This window comes from Seriola aureovittata, chromosome 9 (genome assembly GCF_021018895.1).
Source record: "Seriola aureovittata isolate HTS-2021-v1 ecotype China chromosome 9, ASM2101889v1, whole genome shotgun sequence".
Classification (NCBI taxonomy): domain Eukaryota; kingdom Metazoa; phylum Chordata; class Actinopteri; order Carangiformes; family Carangidae; genus Seriola; species Seriola aureovittata.
This window is the reverse complement of record NC_079372.1, coordinates 7,693,172-7,714,866: the sequence shown is the minus strand read 5'-3', so window position 1 is coordinate 7,714,866 and position 21,695 is coordinate 7,693,172. Positions and strand designations below refer to the sequence as shown.

At 42.6% G+C, this 21,695-nt stretch overlaps 1 protein-coding gene across 15 annotated transcripts in view; it reads left to right on the top strand.

Moving 5' to 3' along the window:
* Positions 1-53: 53 nt before the first annotated feature.
* LOC130174624 (ERC protein 2-like) overlaps positions 54-21,695 on the top strand; it is a 151,968-nt gene continuing 130,326 nt past the window's right edge. Inside the window, exons 1-8 of one of the 15 annotated variants that reach the window (XM_056384632.1) lie at positions 54-260; positions 3,142-4,179; positions 8,252-8,275; positions 8,416-9,174; positions 16,042-16,116; positions 17,174-17,218; positions 18,555-18,710; positions 21,034-21,126. In XM_056384632.1, the coding sequence (XP_056240607.1) occupies positions 3,316-4,179; positions 8,252-8,275; positions 8,416-9,174; positions 16,042-16,116; positions 17,174-17,218; positions 18,555-18,710; positions 21,034-21,126 (2,016 nt within the window). In that variant the 5' untranslated portion in view covers positions 54-260; positions 3,142-3,315. Of the gene's footprint in view, positions 261-390; positions 688-3,141; positions 4,180-8,251; positions 8,276-8,412; positions 9,175-16,041; positions 16,117-17,173; positions 17,219-18,554; positions 18,711-21,033; positions 21,127-21,695 lie in introns of those variants that run through there. The other 14 variants (XM_056384633.1, XM_056384630.1, XM_056384641.1 and 11 more) reach the window with 14 other exon arrangements.

Genomic DNA, 21,695 nt, shown 5'->3' with positions numbered 1-21,695 from the left:
CCATGCAAACGGCATGCCCAACTAACGCTCATGTAGGTGTGTGGGGGAAAAAAAAGAATAGCAACCCTCCAATCATTGCTGTTTGTGCTGCCCTACCACGCCGTGTAGGTCGCGCACGCGCCAGCTTGGGAGAGCGCGCCCACGCGGACCCGATGGCAGGACAGGTCATGAGAGAGCTGAGCCGATGAGATCATGGAGCCTGCGCCGAGGTCGGACAGGGTACGGCTGATACCTCACGGTGATGGAGAGGTGCCTGTCCGGTAAGCTACAGAGCACACGCTGAGTGCACACCTGGACTCCGTGCCATCATTTGACCACATTATTTGAACAAATGAAACTGTGCGCTCTCAGTTTGTGCGGCAGATTAATTATTATGTAAGGTACTAGCTCGAACTCATGTAGCCGTGTGCATATGAGCAAGAAACTAATCCTTCATGCCGTGGTCGTAGTAGAGTTATTCGGGCGTCTGTGTCCAGGCTGCGTATAGTCACATGCACAACGACCGTTTTACTCGTGCCACTCATTAACTATAGTGAGCCTGATAGTTAGGGTGGCAGCATGTTGAGCTTCACATGAGGGGGTCTTATGGACAATTTATTACCATGCACATTAACGACTCATGCTACTGCAGTTTGGGTGGTGACTCGACTTTTCTCTTCGCGGCAACAGCTGGCTGCCAACTCAGAAGTAAGTGCAGAGGCTCGCGGACCGGTGAAGTGAGGCGTTTCCTACTTGTGGCATTTTGTTTTTGCATTTTTCATCAGCCCGTTCTTTGTGTGTCAGTTTCTTTCTTTCTGTCAGTGTGGTTTGCCATGGGAGGGGTACACAGCTGTGTGAACTTGGCGCCATCGAATCTGACCAGCCACACTGACTTATGATTTCTCCATCTTAATGCAAATGATAGACAGACCTTTAGTAGTAGCAAGCTAACATGTTTGTTTTAAGGGTTTAGACACAGTTATCTTTGTTGTTTCATTTTAATCAACGTCATTGATTATCAGCTTCACTTTATATATACATTTTTACATCTGATGTACCAAAATTAGGCACGGAATTGATGGTTCCATTGCTGGGAACATTAGGATGAATTCATTGTCTCAAACAATGATGGATAAGGGATTGACAGCTATGTTATGACTGACAAGCAGATTTAACCAATCTCTCAGTTGAATCCTGTGCAGTGACTCCCAGCACCCAATCCTCTTGGATTAGAGGAGGGATTATGATTTGGATTTGCCTCTGCTTTGCAGACAGTCTCCAATATCTGGTCCATCACAGACTAGGTTGTGCTTACTTTGATTCCCTGAGGATATTTTTACCTGCTTGTATTAATGTATGGCTTTTTAAACCTCAGAGACAACAAATGACTCTATACTATTTAGTATGACATAGAAACATAATATGATATATGCTGATTTTGTGCTCATATGTGCACAGTATTAACATGCTGTACCTTCCAAGTATGATTTAGCCTAAATTCCAACAGCCTATTTTTGTCCTCTATTTTTAGTTGAAGCCTAAGGTACTGATGTGTCTACAGCCTGATAAAGTCTCTGATGATGACTTTGCCAGTGCCCCAGAGGGATGGTAGATAGTAAAGACTGGTCTTCCAATTCCCTCTTCATTCTGCCCTGGGTGTAGCCAATTACACAGTTTTCTCCCTGTTTCCCTCAGACCTGAGCAGGCATTAGAATCCATGTGCTTCATGAGGAGTAGATGTAGTGCTGTCCATGGTGCTGAAATGGTCCAGCCGGTGCCTTTCTCTTTTTTCTTTTACCATCTACTTTGGTAACTGTGGCTGTGCAAGGTATTCTGACCATAATGACATAATCAGAAAGGGCCAAAGAGTAGCCAGTGCTGCACCACTAAGATGCCTGGTGGTTAGAGACATTGTTTTCCTGTCCTTGCATCATTCTCAGAACTCCAAATAAGGAAGGCTCCCAACCCTGCTCCTGTTAACCCATATTTTAACTTTTTTTGCAACTTATTATGGTATTCACTATTTAAAGTCTGTAAAGTCTTAGTTATTTAGTCATCACCCATGAATCATGTGGGGCTAGAGTTGGTGTTGTCAGATTTGTTGACTTGGTTACTTATTCTAATTATTGATCATACAGTTCCTGAATTAAATGATAATTGTACCAATTTTAGATTGATGTTTTGAATTTAGGCAAAGTTCTTGTACAGCTGAAGTGTTTAGACAACATTTAACGTTTAAGAAGTTTTGGAAAATTTGTTAACTAAAAAATGGTTTTGGAGAAAACATGTTTATATTGCTCAAAGCAAAGTAATAAAAAAGTTGTTTTGGTTTCAGTATGTAACCTCTTATATTGTCAATAGAAGCATAATACAATTACCAGTCCTATCAACCATTCTTGATGCTGCTTGTGTTATCTTTTTTACACAAAAAGAATGGCACCTCTTTATTGCATGGGTGGTGCTGCCTTACAGGATGTGTCATAGAAATGAATCAGAAATGCTGCAATAAGCTTCAGTTTGCTTTATTTTTGCCTTTTCTACATAGAGTAATTCCAATTGCACAAAATAAAACTAAAGCAATTCCAATAATGCAATACAGAACTATGCATATTCACTATCTATTCATGTGTAGCATAGCAACAAATATCATAATTCCACAGTGGTATTCAACCCTGTCTTCTGCATTTAGCCATAAATTCTCATCCAAGTCACACCTTTATGTCCTCTCTTGTAATACATCTGGGAGAGAATCTTTTTGCAGCCAGATCCATCCCTGGCAGTTTTCTGCAGACATGTTCAGACATGTGACCTTCATTGTGTTCAAGAGGGACATCTGATCATTGTGATCATGTGACTGGTGGTCATAAACTTTCCACCTTTATGAGGAAAATAATTCCAAATAATGCCCAAATTAGAATCTAATGCGGTTTTTAATGCATTTTTAAACTTCCTTTTAGATATACATGTACACGAATGTAGTGTTATGTTAGATTTTGAATGTAAATGGACTATAAATGCAGACATTTGGTGAATTTTATAAGATGTGATCTACAGTTATGCAGACTGTATGAGGCGTTTTAAAAAAAAAAATGAACTCAATATTGGGAAATGTACTATGATTTGTCTTTCTCTCAATTTTTGTCTTACTTTTTACCTGTCTAGAATCCACGATGTCCTGCACTGTAGCTGAAACCACAAGACCTCTGAAAACTGAGAGGCTGAGAGGTGGCCTTTATTCAAAACCTTGTTATTCATCCTTGTTCCATAAAGGGACATGAAAATATTCCCAACTTTAACAGTTTCCTTTGAGAAGTCCACTTTTGCCATATAAAAAAAATGCCTTTAAATATTAGAGCCAAGCCGTCGCCTGGCAAGCTGTCTGCTGGCCCAAAGAGTAGTGGGCAAACTGATGGCAGCACATCTCATTCACGCTTCTCACGGTCCCCTAAACAGGGGAAAGGCAAACAGGCTGCAAGCTCAGCGCCAGGCTCCCGCTCAGGGCTAGAGCCAGGCTCTGTGTCAGGGGGGGCGCCTGCACCTGCGCCTAAATTGACAGGAGGTCAAGGGCCTGTGTCGAGGCCAAGTTCGAAGAGCAAACCTGCCACAGCAGCAGACAAAGGAGCAACTCGTGGTTCAGCGACAGCACCTGGGGGTAAAACTATGTCTATGGAGAATATCCAGTCTTTGAGCGCTGCCTATGCCACTTCAGGCACCATGTACCCCAGTGAGCGGGATTCCTTGGAACCCTCTGGCGGCTACCCCAAAGGCACTATGACGCTGGGAAGGAGCACCAGCCGCTCCTCCTACACTGGCCGGACAACAGCTATGGGTAGCAGCCCAAACATCACCTCCTCTGGGCTGCATCACCCGTCAGACCCCTATGGAGACCAAACCTTGCTTTCTGCAAGGACTTCCAGTCTGCGGCACCAGTCTGGCAGACATCCACAGACACTGGACTCTGCTGGACGGGGTGAGGGTTCCACATTTGATCTCCAGTCTCAGCTGAGGGAGCTGCAGAGGGAGAATGACAACCTGAGGAGAGAACTAGATGGAGGGAGGGATGGAAGGACAGGCCCCAGCTTGAACAGTGTCAACTTCTGGAGCCCCGATGTAAAGAGAGACAAGGGGGTTAGGCGGGAGGAGGGTGTGAGGACCTCGGTTCTGAAGGACCAATACAGGATGAACCAAGAGGATTTGCAGGTGAGAAAATTGACAAATTGAAGAGTTTGTTTCAAAAATGCATCATGTCCACGTTGAGCAAATTGCTGTGAACAAAACGCAAACAATTCCATCCAATGCTCAACAACAAGTTCAGTATCAAACAGTGAGTCACACCAGCAGAGAAGGCATCCCAATTTTCAAATGGTGGAAATTTCAGTTTGAAAAGAAACTCTTTGATTTGTCTGCTCACACAGCCTTTTGTGTCGACCCGCCCATCTCCTCTGCACATCATACCTTTTGTTCCTGTCTTCAAGGTTGCATAGGAAGGTTTCTGTCTAGTTCATTTGTAAAGATGCTTGCCAGGCTCAGCGCTGTCTGTGTTTCCATGGGAACATGCCCTAGTGGCAGCCATTTTAAGTGTTAACCAGATTCTAAAAAAGCTCACAGCTACTCCTGAAGGGATAGTGACCATGTCTATCCTGTGCTACCTCTCCCTGGAGTCTGGCCCACTCAGTCTGAGGCCTTATCCATCTGTCTGTCTCACCGCACATACGCACTGTATATCGGTTCTTTCTTTCTGTGTCGTTCGGTTTTTTTATCTTGCCCACATCCTGTCTCTCCATTTGTCTGTGTGGCATTTTACTTCCTCGTGTGTCTGTGTTTGTCTGCTGCCAAAACAGAAGTGTTGCTCTGGAGGGAAATACCTGGAAACCCATATAAGACATATTTCATCCTGTTCTGAGACTCTTTCACACCATACAGCTTGTGTGTGTGTGTGTGTGTGTGTTCTGTTGAATCCCCTTACAGCTGTCTCCTGCTCTTCACCTCTCTCACACAAGAACTTTAATTATATCTGCACTCTTGCATCTGACTCTTTCTACTTGTAACCAAGGAGCCACCTCTGCATTTGTATTTATAGCTCTTTCATCTCACATTGTCATAGAGTGTGTGGACACCTCGACACCAACACACACACAATCTTTTCATTTGGAAACCAAAAATATAAAACAGAAAGTTTGAAAAAATTAAAATAGAACAACTTTGCTCTTTCAGGAAGATAATAATTGCTGCTCTTTACCGAGTTTTGGTTGATACAAAATACTTCCTTTAAACAGAATTTATCTGTAAAATTGCATGATGATCTGCATTTACCCCTGATTGTTCTGTTCTTGAAGAGAAAGCCACATGCACGCACAACTCAAATACGGGTACACAAAAAGATACACACACTGTTTTACCACCCACAAAAGCTGCCAGAGGGATTTCAGTGAGATTTATAGACAATAAATGTATTTTTTTCACTGAACTACTATCAGTGAGATTCTTGTGTCTGCAGCATTAAAATGGAGCAGGACAGTCTCTGTGTATCCACAGGCTGGTCCTGACTTGGCCCTTTCTGTGATAGATGGATGTGTTCATCTCTGTTCTGCTCCTGCGGGTGACAGACTCATACAACTATTGTATTACCTTTTTTTTTTTTTTTTTACTAAGTATCAGCTCATTTGTCTCTCCAACACCAACTCACTCTCTTGCCCTGTGTTTTTACCTGCATGTGTTTCTCCTTTTATCTTTGTTTGTCTACTGAAACTACTAAGTGTACCTTACCTCTAGATTTATGATCCCATAACCCTTATGTAGCTTATGAGACCCGTATGAATACAATTACAATATAGTTACTTAATTTCATTAATGTGATCCAAAAATCTTGGGGGGGGTGGTGGGGGTTGAGGTCCATTTGAAACAGCTGCCATTACACAAATAAAAAGAAAAGATCCTGCCCCTGCACTCTTCCATTAAATGCACATGTGATGGCGCGTCCTCCAGCCCCTCTAGCCTGTCATCTGAATATAAAGAAAAGCTGACTTACTTTTTTGTCCTCACGCTGAACTCATGATCACTCCGCTGAATTTTAATTCATACAATCTGCCACACTTCTAGCATCTTTAATATGACTTGATACAGAAAAACAATGTGTCCGATTTTAGTATCAGTTGTCATTCAGTTCTGTTAATGTAACCAAATAAGTCACTTTGCTTTATGTTAGCTCGTGCGTCCTGCCAGCAAAACATTATTCACTATAAAACGTTATATGACTCTCTTTGTTAGGGCTACTTCTAACAAATATCTTCATTCATCTGCTGGAGCTAAAGTGTCAGAAAACTGTGAAAAATTTAAGTTAATTATGAGTTTTGCATTTTTGTGTTCAAAGTCATGTCTTCAGTCGTCCTGCTTTGTCCAACCAACCCAAAATATTCAGTGTATAGTAACAGTAAAAAGAGGGAGCAGGAAATCTTAACATACAAGAAGCTGAAAACAGCTATTTTTACTTTTTGGAATTTCAGCTTGAAAAATGATTTATTGTCAAAACAGTCAATTCATCGACTTTTCATTTAAGCTGTATTCTCTCTTTTTTCCGTCTGTCTTTTTCTTACACTCTCTCTCCCTGTCTCTTTCTTACAGACATAGTTGACATTGATCACAGCTTCGATAGCAATCGCAAACACTCATTAAATTGTTACTGACCCTTTTTGTCATTCAACTTTCATTTTCTGTCCCAATATTTACAGTTCTATCATATAAAATAAGAATAAAAGACAATTTTCTTTCATTTACTAGTGTAGTTTGAAAACAGAAAAGCTACACCGCTATTCTAACTCTTATCTGCTATGACCGCTCTCTCCCTTATCACCTCTACCTCCCATCTCTCCTTTCAGATTATCACTTTCCTGCTCTTTATTTTTTCCTTCGTCCTTTCCCTTGTTTTTTTGCCCTTTGAGACACTCGGGAAAGAGTTCAGTCTGACAAGAGAACTTTGTCATTAGCATAAAGAATGTCACCTTTTCTCTCAGCTGCAATGACCAGAGGTGTCCCCTAACCATCTGTTTGTTTGGTGTGTGTGTGTGTGTGTGTGTGTGTGTGTGTGTGTGTATGCATAGTGTGTACATTTGTACATATGCATTTGTGTCTACAGTCTCGATTGTGTGTGTGTGTATGTGCGCGCGTTTGTGTGGAGGATTGTCCACCCACTCTGACTTGATATTCAGTGCTAGCTTGTTGCATTGATTATCCGTGGTCGCCCTCGCCTCCCTCCTACATCTCAATTGTGCGTCCTTGGTGCTCCACACCTTCTGGACTCAAGCAGAGGAGAAAAAATGAGTAACACCTTCACACAGATGAAAAGATTAGTAGCTTAACTTCCATTTTGTGTTTGTTTCATTTAATATTTTGACATTATGTTGTGTATGGTACTGTGTGTGTGTGTGTGTGTGTGTGTGTGTGTGTGTGTTTTTTTCCTTTTATTTGATTTTCCTCACAGCATTCTTTCACTTTGCTTAGTCAATCATCAAGAATGCTGTGTGTCCCTTTTTCAAACACAGACTGAATTTCTATCTCCAAGTCAGGAGAGATGTGAGCTGTGAATGTAAATTAACATATTGTATTCTGAATTACTTTGCACTGGAACGTTCAGCAACAGCAAGAATGTGTTTTTCTCAGCACTTCTGTATCGGGGACTGTCTTTGTCACTTAGTCATAAATGTGGTGACAAATAAATAAGCTTTATTCATGCACTGATGGGTCCGGCAATACAAAACTCACTTCGTGCAGAAAAACATTATTCAAGCGGACAAAAATGTATTTAATTTTAGGCAAAGATCTCAAGATTTAGAGTTTTCTATTCTATACAACGGTAAATTAAGAAACTGTGGGGGAAATGTATTTGTTTTATCAGTCTATCCACTCTGTAGTTAGGCAGTAGCTGTCACTCTGATTGTCTTGGAGTTACTCTGTAAATTTGGACATTTTTCATGCGTTCATGTGGAGTACCATCACCCTTTACCCTGTCTTTCCCCCCTTCTGATGTTCATCTCATTGCAAACAAACCACAGTCATTTTTGCACCCTGTTACAGTACACACTGTCCTCTCCTTGTGGTTTGAAGATATATGTCGCCCCCTTGTGGCCAAAGCATGTGACCATCACCTAACAACTGTACAAACTAAAGTAATCTACATAATGGTTTGATATTTAGAGTATTATTTTTTCTGTCTGCTTTCTATTTTGGCTTTATGCATGTGTGTGTGTCTCTCTTATGTCACATCTCTCTGCTGCAGCATGGGGATATCAGAAGAAACAAGGTTTGTTTTATGTACCCAGCAATACAGTCAATTTTTTTGTATGTTTTGTCATCATGTGTTTAGGAATTTTTGTGTGTGTGGTATGTTTGTGTGCCTATTGAATGAATGGGGGCTCAAGCTTTCTTTGTTTTTTGCAGCAGCTTCCGTTAACAGTTCAGGAGCTTCAGGAGGAGCTCAGGGCTCACAGGGAGATGAACAGTCGTTTGCAGCAACAGCGGCAGCAGGGGAACTCTAGCTCCTATCGCGAACTCCAGATGGACCAGGACCACAGAGGGGGGCTCAGTCCTGGTCACAGCCCCAGACAAAGCCCCAGCAACCTGCACAGTCCTGGGCCGAAGAACAGCCCCAGAGCCAGCCCATCCAACACCTACAGTCCAAGGCAACAGGAAGCTGACATCATCATTCACAGCCCTGGGTATGGCTGTAACACTGCAATAACCATGCAGAGAATCAGCCCAGCCAACACCCTTCAGCCTGGGCCAAGGAACTGCCCAAATCAGCCTCTCTACAGTACCAGCCAAGGTCCGGCGGCAGCGCCCGCCTCTAGTTCCCTCCGGCCCTGCAGCCCCTGCCAGGTGCCTGGGTGTGACGGCTTCTCCTCTCCACCTCCTGCCGATCAGTCAGAGGAGAATTTCTTCCGGCTGCAGTCGGAGCACGAGCGACAAGCCAAGGAGCTGTTCCTGCTGAGGAAGACCATGGAAGAGATGGAGATGAGAATCGACTCTCAGAAGCAGACGCTGGGCGCTCGGGACGAGAGCATCCAGAGGCTGTTGGAGATGCTTCAGGGCCAAGGTCAAGGTCAAGGTCAGGGTCACTGGGGTCGGGGACAGCGGACAGGCATCATCACCATGGCAGCACAGGAGGCCGAAGCACAGCTGGAAAACATGCATGTGAGAGAGGTGTGTTTTTCTTCCTCATATTTTTTAAGGCCCCGGGTTATGTATTTGTAGCATTCAGTTAAAGTATCAAAGTGATTTTAACATTAGAGGTGTTTTTTTAAATATTGATATATTGCTATGATGCACAAATGCATTTCTGTATTAATAATTCAAAGCAATTACTAAGTCAGATTTCTCCCAGAAGGATCTTTGAAATTTTACCACCATACAGTCTAGTGAGTGATGGTTCGTTAAAAACAAGACATTTAATTTTCAGTACCAATACAGATTTTGCTTTTTCCATATTATTATTTAAGTGCATTTTTGATCTATTCTTTCATGTATTTCATATTTTCATTTGTATATTCAGTGATGAGATTAATTAATCATATTTGTCTCTGCATGTATTTGTATGTGTCTGTATGTATGTATAAGTGTGTGTGTGTGTGTACCTGTGAATGTGTTTGTATTATCTCGAGTGTGGCAGCAGAAAGCAGCTCAGCAGGTCTTATCAATGGGCCAGATTAACATACGGACAGCTCTAAGCCTTTGTACAGCCATGCAGTTTTACAATCTGACTCTGTTTCTGTGTGTATATGTGTGTGTGTGTGTGTGTGTGTGTGTGTGTGTTCCTGGGTGTGCACATGCTCATACCGCAGTTGCTCATTTGCCATTTTTCTGTGTTTTGTATGCAGCGTTTGGCATTTGGCATTTATTCGACAGTATGCGACATGCAGTGAGCTTGTTGTGCGTCGGAATTTAAACATAATTTAATGAGGCAGAAGTTTTGATCACAGCTCTTCAAAAATTCTCAATTAAAATACAAAGAAATACCAATCGTGTTTGCTGATTTTGGAGCCAAGTCACATCTTTCCTATTTTTTCAGTCTTACTCCTGGGAGACTCAGTTTTATTGATTGAGAATTTAAAAGTAGCAGGCCTCCAATAAACGTGGGTGTAGCACAGGTGTGTCTGTATCCTTCGCCAGGAGGGCGAGCAGTAGTCTGCTCTGTGCTCCTCACTCCTGCCTTGTTTATTTTTAACTCCTAAATCTTCTTAGCCTTTAATTTCTCTACCTCTCTGTCAGTGTGTGTGTGCGTGTGTGTGAGTGTGTGTGTGTGTGTGTGTGTGTGTGTGTGTGTGTGTGGGTTGTGTGTTTGCGCATGCCTCCAGATATTGTTTGTGTCACAGTGTTCTTGTTTTTCTGTCTTTGCGTGTGTTTGTCGGCCTCTGTTTGCTGTGCCCAGTCCGAATGATTGCGTGTGTGTGTTTGTGCGTCTGTGGGTATGCGACCATGTGTGCACATCTGGGGCCTGTCGGCTTAGCGTTTCTAGCAAGGACACTCCCTCGCTGGGCTGCCGGTGGCTGATGGGATATCCACCCATGCTGGGTGTTTGGTCACTGTGGTGATTTTGTCAGAGGGGAGCGTGGGTGTTTCAGCCCATGCTAATGCAGCCGCTGCTGTGCATGTGTGTATTTATGTGTGTGTGCGTGTCTGTGTGTATGTATAGGACCTAACCATGCTGTGTGTGTAAGAGGTGAGTACCTGTTAACACACACTCTGTGTGCTGTGCTATTTTTAACTGCTTGACAGCTTAACACGTACTGTGTGTGCAGTGGAGGAGGAGCAGGTGACTGGGTGTGAGAGGTGAGAGAGAGAGTGAGAGAGATGGGAGAAAGGAGTGTTTTTCTAAGGTAGAAAAACAGGCTATGTTTGTCTGAATATTAATGTATGATTAATGAGGGAAAACACTCTGACCGCCCTGATTGAAAAGAGAGGTCATTGTTGTATTTTCGTTTTTTTCCCTCGTCCCCTTCTGGCCTCCTCTGCTCTGAGGTTGAGATGGGGTGATGGAGTCTCCGTGTGTGGATATATGTATATATACGTCTGCGTGTGTGTGTGCCTCTCCATCTCACACACACACGCACAACACAGACAGACTGCAGACAGGTTCCCTTGCATACTTGCATACCTGCATACTTTGATGTGTTGAATTGAGTTGAATTGATTACTGCTCAAATTGCAGTTAGTGTAGCAGTTCATTTCTCAGTTTTTCAGCCTTTGCTGAAAGTGACAGAAGCACAGAACTCAATGTTGTAGAGATATTTCAATTGCTACTGCTATTTGTATTGTTATTATGTGGATTGTATATACAGAACATCAGATGTTAAGATCTATGTTTAATAGTGTGCATGGTCCAAGTGCAAGTAGAAAAATATTTTAAATATTTTGAATGTAATTATAATGTAATGAGTATTAGGAAAACATATTCAAGGTAGTGAATAAAGTAGTTGCTGAGGGATAAATTGCATTGTCCAACTTCACTTCAAACCACAGTAAATCAATAAGTCTCTTAATAAGTCTCGAGTAGTGAATTATAAGACTCAATCAGTTTTTAGAAAGTAAAGTAAAACTATTTCAGACACTTAAAAATTCAACATTTATGAATGGAAACCTTCAAATTCCGGATATTTAGTAAAACATGGTTTAGTTAAAATAAATATAGTTTATTGACGTTGTGGTGAAGAATAGTTTAGTTGCCCGACAGTTTCAATTTGACGCTTTCATGAGTTTTTGGTTCGTGTGGAATTTGAGTGTTAAAGGTTGGGCTGAATACAGATTAACAGAAGGATTTCTATTTAACTGTAAGGAGAAACCTACTTCCTTTGGAGGCCTCTTGCCATTGTTTATGTGTCAGAGCGGTAATTTAGCCTTACACTTGCACTTGTCATGGTTAGGGAAGGCAAGCCGGTGATGGTAGTGCAGCTATTGCCTCAATTAGGGGGCACTACTCTTAGTTTTTTTGATTAGCTCCAAAGGAAACCAGCCCAACTGCCTTTCATTACTGCACCCATTACTCTCTTTTAAATGGCCCAGCTTGTTTAGCTTGAGCTGGGATAATAAATGCCTCCATTTTCAGTTCGCCTCTCTCTTTTATTTATCCTTCAAACATGGCTGAGGGTTGACATGGGGGCTTTCTTGGTGTTCTTTGCTGGTTTGAAGAGAAATTATCACCTCAGATTTGTGTTTATATTACCCTATTTTTTTATGTGAGGAAGGTTTAGGAGACAGGTGTGAAAAGGCATGAACCTATGTCAGTTTGTGTGACTCAAATCAGAGAATTGAGTAAGAGGCTACAGAGAATTCTACTTTTTTTCTCCTTTCCCCTTCCTCTCTCTCTATCTCTCTCTCTCTCTCTCTCCTTCTTTGTTTTACCACTCAGCACTTACAGACGGCCAGATGTGGAGTTACTTGAACCAGCTGTCAGTGTTTTTGTGTGTATGATCTGCTGGGGTCCAGTATGTATGGATATAGTGCTCACTCCATCACTCCTTCACCTTCTGATGTATGTTGTCATGGGAAGGTTGTGTGTGGTGCTGCTCTCTCCCTTGTGTTTCCTTTCTAACTGTGTCAGCTGTCACACTGTCTCTGCTGCACAGACCCGACATAGAGAACACACTGGCACATCTATTGAGTCAACATCTAGTCAGAATGATGTGGAAGCCGTATATAAAGTAGTATGTTTGAGTTCTTCTTTTCAAACAGCCTCTCCTTTATAATGTTTACTGGAAAATGTACATTTTTGCAGTACTCACATTGTCCACAAAGTGGCAGTGTTCTATTAGGATTTAACTGCTGTGGCGGTTACATGCACCAACTGTGAGTTGAAGTTATGTGTGATGGCACACACATACACGCACACACATGCTGAGAGGCATAAATCTGGGCCTAATCGACTCTCCCCAGCCGCCAGGTCCCTGTAGACCCAATAATAACAGCCGCACCACTGGTCTGTTCCTGCCCAGCCCTGACCTGCTGCCAATGGTGTGCACGCACACACATGCACACTCTCGCTGTGAGATTTTTCTACTTGGGGATGGCATATCTACTTTCATACATATCATACTGCAGATTTCATCTGGTCCTTAGGGGCTCTGGGCACAGTTAGGGCCCCTACTGTATATGAAGACATCTAACTCAGTATTGGATCCGTGAGACTGTGAGTATGTAGCATTGCTCTGCTATTAAGAACGTAAGGGCAAAGCACTTATAGCTCCCTTGTTTTTCTATAGTATGACTGGCTTCAGAAGTCCTGCTGCTGTTTTTGGCAGGCCCACTCTGTCTGCCCCCGCAGCCCCTCTCAAACATCGATGAAACTTCAGAAATGTAGCTTTTTAAAACTTTCTAGTGCCAGCATGTTGAGAAGAAGTGGAAGTTCATGTCAGCAAATCCGTCTCTTTTTTGTAATCTCTTTCCTGGTTTTTCTTTTTCCTCACTTTCTAATACCACCAGTCCGTCAGATTCAAAATGTTTATGTCGTCTTCTCCCTCCTTTCTCATCTGTATGTCTGTCTGTCCGACAACATTTCCCACTCACTCTTTGTTTTTCTCTCAAACTGATCTGCTATCTGTTGTGGTACGGCCGTTCTGTCCCGGGTGGGGCTTTTTAGGGCTCGGTTTTTGATTGGCTACTTTCAACCTCCGCTAATGAAGCCCCTCTCAACTAACTTTAGAAGACCACTGTATACCATCAGCAAACACACACACACACACACACACACACACACACACACACACACACACACACACACACACACACACACACATGCTCCCTCCCCACCACACCCCGGGCACCACATACTCGCCACGCTCTGTTGATCTCCCAGAATGTTTGAGCGGAAAAGTTTATCGGGACAAAATTACACCCTCAAACCTTCTCCTCACCCTCTCCCTGTTTCTCAGCAAGGCTTTGATTCCCTCTGATTTTCCCTTTGTCTTTTCAAACTGCTCTTTAAAAGCTGCTCTTTTGGGCTGATAGGCGGACACATTTTCACATTTGTGGCAAGCAAACGCGATTCCTTTTTCTCCCTTTTCCTCTCACTGATGGAGAAGGGATGGGAATGTGATTGATGAATGTGTGTGTGTGTGTGTGTGTGTGTGTGTGTGTGTGTGTGTAAGAGAGTGTATGTCTGTGTGTTTATGTAGAATCTGTGCATGTTCTAGTCTATGCATGGCGTACATGACACCATTGCCTCTGGGCTAGAATTGAACCTTTTGACCGTATCCTTCATTCAGGATGCCGGCACTTATTGCTATAGTGTTACGTTTGATCCTATTCATTCCATATGCTCGGTCCTCTGACACATGTTGAGCAGAGGAGACGGTCTTTGATGACATGCTCTCTTGCATGACTTAATTTCCCCCCATTGAGAGACACAACACTTTTGAGAACTGTGCCATAACCGTTGTTGATAAGGAGCTACTACCCGCACTTTCTCCAAGGGGAACAGATAAACGATCACAGGCAGACTAAGACAGACAGGCACACAGTGACACACCTACACTCAGGGTGACACATTAATACACATATGGTCAATAGAAGATTAGGATTGTGGCAGCAGTCAGTGGGCATGCAAGTCTGTGGGAGGAATGCTCTGACAGCAGTAATCCCTCCTTATCCACGGCTGACACAGACAAGAGGATAAGGCTCTTGTTTCCTTTCTTTTAAACTCACTGGGAGCACTGGGACAAATGGGTGCAATGGGAAATCGTGGCAACCTGTTGCCTCTCCCTCTATCTCTATTCATGCTTTTCTTCTCTATGTCCTCTGACTGCCTGATGAGCTGTCTCAGTATGACTATCCCATCTCCGTGTGGTTTCTGTCTGATTTGGTGGCTTTTCTCTTTCCCACTGGACTGTCTGTCATTTTTCCATGTTTGGCTCTGATAGTTTTTCAGTTGCTCTCCATTTAACCCATCTGTACCTTTGCACTGTGTATCTGTCCCACTGGTGAAAGAGGCAGTTTCCCTTGTTTTTCAATGCCACTCAAAGCTGTTGATTTTCCTTTGAGGATGTATTTTTAGAACATATGTAATTGGTTCATTCAGTTCAATATGACTTCTTGGTTTTGGTCTCATTAGTAATATTACACATACATAACATTCTCAGTTATGAACCAATGCTCTCTCTCTTTTCTTTCCATACACTGTAGCAGTGTACAGTCCAACACAACAGCCCTGCAGTGACTTCCCTGTGAAGGTGGAAGTGGTGGCGTAAAGCTTTGACCAGCCTCTGTGATACAGAAAGAGCATCTCTTGGCACCACTGAGGTGCCCTTGAGCAAGGGCCACTCCCTCATTTACCACAACTGATGTGCGTCTAACCCCCAACTGCTCCAGTGTAGCTGCTCAGTGTCCAGCAGATCAAATGTTACAATAATTGCAAATGTTTACCATGTATTGCTCCCTGGAGTTGCACATTATTACATTACAGCGTTGTTACTTCTCTCAAATGGACCTGGCCTAATGCACTCCAATTTTCCCATTAGCTTAAATGTGTGTGTGCTTTTGTCTCAGCATAGTTGTCGGTCAGAGCTACCATTAATTATTGATTGAACAAGCTTGGCGCATGTGCTGGCAGAAAGTGTTGCTAAGCAAGAGCTTCAGCATGCCAGAGACATCCGTGAGAGAGACAGAGACAACAAGTGAGGGATGAGACATATAAAGATTCAGACTGAAAGAGTGATGGAGACAGATTCATATGACCTATAGCTGAGTATCTAACGAACGAGACAGAGACAGAGAGACAGAAAAAACAGAGCAGGGAAAAGACACGCCAGCAGAAGTCCTCAGGAGAGCATCCAACCAGGAACCGGCTTAAAGATCATAGGATTTTTTTGGGGGGGGTGTAAAACAAGCATTTTTGAGGACGTACAGTTTGGGATAACATTGGAATATTTAACAAAATGTAATAGAAAAGACGGAGAGATCGAAACTGCGACTGGCCGGTCTGTTCAGTGCATCTTTTTAAGTGTCTCTGAAGCTTGTGGGTGTTAGAAAGTGCTAAAGATGATGAGCCGCCAGGCTTATTTTTACCGGGTCCCTCCCCAGGAGCTCCATCGCCGCAACCAGCTCCAGGCCGATCCGGCCAAAACCAGGGCTCTGCAGACTGTCATTGATATGAAGGTAGGACTTACAGGGAATCTGCAATAAACAAAAGCAGACAGCATTTTAAGTAATAATGTGAAACATGATGAGTGTGTATTGCTGTAATAGATCATTTCACATAACATCAGATGTGTTTGCCAGTTTATCTTCAAATACATTTGAGCTGAGCAAGTTTAAACTGTGGTGGGTGTGTTTTAATAAAAAATTCAAATCTGATGTTGTGATCTCGTTTCAACAGTGTAATTTGCTCATCCAGCCGCAGCATGTTTTCTGGTTCAGTTTGATATCAGCTTCATACCAACAAAACTTTAATTATAGATGAGCGCTGCTGTAATGTGAGCAGTAGCAGAGGATTTGGCCCGGCCGTAAATGCAGACACAAACATTCATGCACAAATAGAAATGTTAAAAGAAACATCGCCTTACTGTTGCCTCGTGTCTGTACGGCGGCCGTGCCCAAGTAAAGTCCATTATTGGCCCATGCAGAGTCGAGCACTTATTCAATTTGTTTCAAATGTCACATATGGAAGCTTTCACTCTCATCTCAGCCCTTTGAAGTCATTGGAGCTGTGAAAAATGCAGTTGACTCCACATATGTCTGCATGCACACCCACGCACACACACATATTTAGCGTTCATTCAACTAACGCTTGTTCCAAAAGCGGCTCCTTTACAGCAAAACCACAGTTATTTTTCACACATACTTTGTGATTTGTCTGCCTGTTAACAAACTGCACATGTGTAAGCCAGGGATGCCCACAGTGCTGTAAATGCATGAGAGAGGCCAAATTAAATATGACTGCATTAATTAGAAAAAGGCATAGAAAACGTTGCCAGAGGGATGAGACATACGAAGGGGTAAGAGTGTGAGAGATGCAATAACTTCCCTTGGTCGTGGTGATGAGATATTTCCCGGGATCGGCAGGTTTTTGACACAGTCCTCTTTTTGTGATATTGAGTATTAATGCAACAGTGGAAATTCTGCATGTTCCTCATGTCACCGTTTGTCCCACCGTCTGCGTTGTCTGTGTTGTTGCTGCCTCTGAATGCTGTATATTTCCCCTTTGTAATTACAGAACACCAACCCCCCTTTCTGTTTTGATCCCGACGTTATCTGGCAGGTACAGTAACGAGTGCTCGCCTCATGAGTCTTCTGTCAACTCAGCATGGGCTACAGATATACAGTGTTTGTCTTTCCCTCTATCCCTATTATAAATTCCTTCTTGGTTGGAGTGCAGCACCGTCAAGTACAGAAGTTTATATTTCAGTGGTTTTGAGGTGCAGCTTTTATTACATGTATTCCTATTGTACTGAATGTTGTTTTTGATATTATCCTTTTTATTTTCATTGGGTTTGCCTTGTTTCTCTTCCTCTGGGTGATGTTTTCTCTCTCCGTTCTCTGGAGCAGAAACAGATAGCAATCGGTTGTTAAAGGCAGGGCATGGCTTATGATACAGAAGTAAACATGCACCAATGGAAATGATTGAATAGCATTGTTGTCTTGTGTGTGTATGTGTGTGTGCTTTGGTGAATGCCTGAATGCCTTACCTTGTGAAAGTCTGTGTCCTTGCATACACTCTTTTTGCGAGTGTGTCATATGCACCTTTATTCCTTCCTGTTTGCTTGGTATGTGTTTGTGTGTTTAGGATGGTAAATTCAGCACCATGTGCTAGGCAGGGCTGATGTCAGAGGATGTAATAGAGGTCAGATGCTTACATGTTGCCTGTGGTTTGTGCTGATGGCATCATACAGTCTGTTTCCATTTATTCAATTACCTTTCTCTTCTCTTCCAAGGTTTGGCATTTAACGTATGTCTGAATCCATGCAGCTAAACAACCTCAGGACCTGTCCATGACAGACCCTTCCATTCCCTCATAGATACAGCATAGGAAAACATCTTGGCTGCACACAACTGCTCTGTCTGGATATTTCCCCAGTTTTTTTCCACACACTCTAGTCAGCTGTAGGGCTATATATTAATAGGTTATAATCTAGATACAGGACGCTAATTGTTGTCAGTTCTGCATTCTGGGAGTATTTTCATTTCATATTTCTAAATGCCAAATACTTTTGTGATGCAGGTAGATTGTATATGGTTATTATTCACCATTGTAGTTTTGATGCAACTCATATAGTTGGTTTGTTCATCAGATCAAGTGTGAGAAGGATTCATGGTTATGACCAGGTGAAGGAGAGAGCTGTCACCAAAAAAAAAAAAGCCGATATTCTGATTCAGAATAAAATTTTGTCGGCACAAAATTTTATTCTTTTAATTTGTCAAAACCACCTTTTGTCAGCCTTCTCTTTCCGTCCTCTTGTACTTTGCATTTTAGAAAGATATATTGATAGATCAATGGATAGACAGACGGATATAATCTTAACAATAACATGAAACGTGTGATATCCATAGTCAGATCTTTCCTGACTCTTTGCCTGCCTCTACTGTTGCTGGTGCAGGACACCAAAATCTCTTCCCTGGAGAGGAACATCAGAGACTTAGAGGATGAGGTCCAGATGTTAAAGACCAGCGGCCTGCTGCACCCTGACGACAGGCAGGATGAGCTCAAGCAGGTGGAGGTCTACAAGAGCCACTCTAAATTCATGAAGACTAAGGTAGAACGTCTCTGCACGTCACCTGAGACGACTCCTCCCTGCATGACCTGCGTGATGCATGTTTGCCTTAAGACATCAATAGCAGCTGCGTGAGAACCTGTCATGTGCATGTTGCATGTCTCTATTGCATGCCCAGGGAGAAGCAAGCATAAGTGTGGAGAAATCTTAATGTCAACCAGTATGTTGTGTCTCTCGGCTGCTGAATCGAAGCCCTCGGCCCCTTGTGTTGCATGGATACCAAAAATTCCTACGCTTATAAATGTATTTCTTCAGCTCTTGTGTGCCTTACCTACTTTACCTGTTTGATGACTAAGCATTGTGCTGCTCTCCTATCTGTGACGGCTGCCTGTTCCCAGGGAACAAACTCCGGCCCTATCAGCTTACAGCCCACCGTGTCTGTTTACTGTCCTACCCTCAGCTGGCAGAGAGATCTTTAGAAAGGCCTGACTAAGATTTCTCTATCGCCGGCTGGGTACTGTTTTATTCATTGAGACACAACAGTAAGAATGGGCCCATGAACAGAGTGCAACAGCACGGGTCATCAACAATATTTTCCAAGGGCCAGACAATGTGGGAGCCAGACTTAAAAGTAGAAATAAAAAGTATATATATGTGTGTATGTATATATATATATATATATATATACATACACATATATATATATATATACATACATATATATATATATATATATATATATATATATACATATATATATATATATATATACATATATATATATATATATATATATATATACATTTATTTGGGCATAATTAGTTAGATTTTCTTTTTAATATTTTACAAAAATTATTTTTATGTCAGTGTGAACAGTTTGATAACCAGATACTTAGGCCTTAAGTAGAAAATGCTCTCAGACCTCTGCCAAGGAGGCAGTTCACTGAGGAGTGATGGTTTATTAAATCAATTTTTAAATAATAACATATACACTGATATGCAATATTAAAACAGATAACTGGTTGAAATGTTGAAGCTGATCGGTGTGCAAGGTGCTTTACTTCATTTTAATTGTGACAAAGAACCAACTGACTGTCCTCCTCCTCCTCCTCCTCCTCTCTTACATCTCTCTCTTCATTAGCTACAGCTATCCCTTCCTGACCCTCTCTTGCTGCTTCAGCTGCCACAGCAGCACTGGTTGAAGCCTGGAAGTATTCACAACAAATTAATTGGATAGCTAATCACACTGGTCGGACTGTTCAGCTTTCCCGCCTGTGTTTTCTCAAGTGTGTAGGTTCCCTGTTTTGCTAATTCCTCTGGTCCAGGCTCTCTTTGTGTCGTTTTAGGGAATATTTTCATCTGTATTGAGGGATAAAACATTCAGCTCTAAGATTAAATAAGGTTTTAACCATTTCAAATTGTAAAAAATAAAAAAAAATTGATATTGTGGGGGACCAAAATTAATAAATAAATGTATGAAACAAAAATGTTAGATATCCTAAAAAACCTCAATGCATTTTTTTTCCCCTCCTCACATTTTCTGAATTCATTAATACTCTGCAGGCCGGATGTGGCCCACAGGCCGCCAGTTGACTACAGGAACCATGTTAAAAAATGTAGGTTCAGGTTTCACAGAGTTTCTAGCTGTGTGTCCACGATGGCTGAAGCCCATGATTAGCTCTCCATGTGAAAATGTTCCTCTTTGGTTCATTAATAGTGCTCTTTGTAGGGCCCATTTGTCATTGCATCGGGGAAGTTCCTGATGCAATCATAAAAGAGATGTTTTTATGAATGGGGCCCTGACAGGTGAATGTGAGCTTACAACGACAGAGGAAAGAGCTCTCTCCTCACCCGCGCTGACCTGGGATGATAGACATCACAGCGATGGCCCTGGCTCACTCTCCCGTTTCTCATCTTTCTGCGTACAGTCGCACAGAAACACAGAAAGACACCAAGCGCACAGATATGCACAGGCACACAGATTCATTCTATATCCTTGAAGTGTTTAGGGTCCTGGTCTTTCAGCAGTGGCGGCTGCTGGTGTTGAGGTGAGACTGTGATAAGAGAGAAACCAGAGAGGACGGGGATGCTGTCGTCTCTGGTTTCCTCTCCGGGCTTTGATCTACTCCAACACTATAAAGTGGCTTGTGAGAGCACGGAAATTTGTTCAAGTATGATAAGTAAGCATTAGAGCAGATGTATTTATTTATCCAGATAATCATTTCTTGCGGAACCTCAGCCAGTATGAAACTCCGTAGAGGTGTGTGGATGTGCTTGCAGCTGGCTGGAAAACTGCAGAGGTCTCCCAGTTTGCTGTGTGTCGTAGTCAGCGGCTTGCTGTCCTCTTGTCTTTGTGTCTCTCTAGGAGCAGGCCTTGTCACCATGTGTGCCTTCCATCAGACCAGCTCCCACCTTCCTCCTCCCTACACAGCAGCCTTGGATCACAGAACAAGCGGAAGTACCCATCTCATTAGTCTCATTATTCCGTTTGTTTTGCTCTTTCCATTTTATCTATAATGCTCCATCACTTCATCATATTATTTTTGGTCCACTTTTTCAGACTCCTTTCTCACTGCCTTACTACCCTCTCACCAGACTCACCTCTCCGATCATGTCCCTCTTGGACTCCACCTCCCATTTCGTCCCCCTCTTTTGTCCCTCTTCTCCCTGCTCTCCTGGGCTCTTTTCTCTTTCTTTGAGTGAGGGTTGATTGGCCAAGCTGCGCTCCAGTCAGAATTCCCCTGTTATGAGGTGAACCCTGCTCACACACAATTAGACAAATCTCTCTTTGAATCAGCCTTTTTTTTTTTTTCTTTGCATTTTTGGCACTGGTAGACAGATGCCAATCTTCTGCACATAGCTGGACTCAGCACAGAAACCTCCCTCTGCTAGAGCATTTTGATTTCCTCTGTGGTTCTGCTCTGTCCTGTTCTGTCCTTAAAACAGTCTGTAATCTGTCGGCTGTGTGAGTGTTGTAATATTGCTCCCCATAACTTTGCATGTGTTTTTTGCACCCTTTGGCTGTTT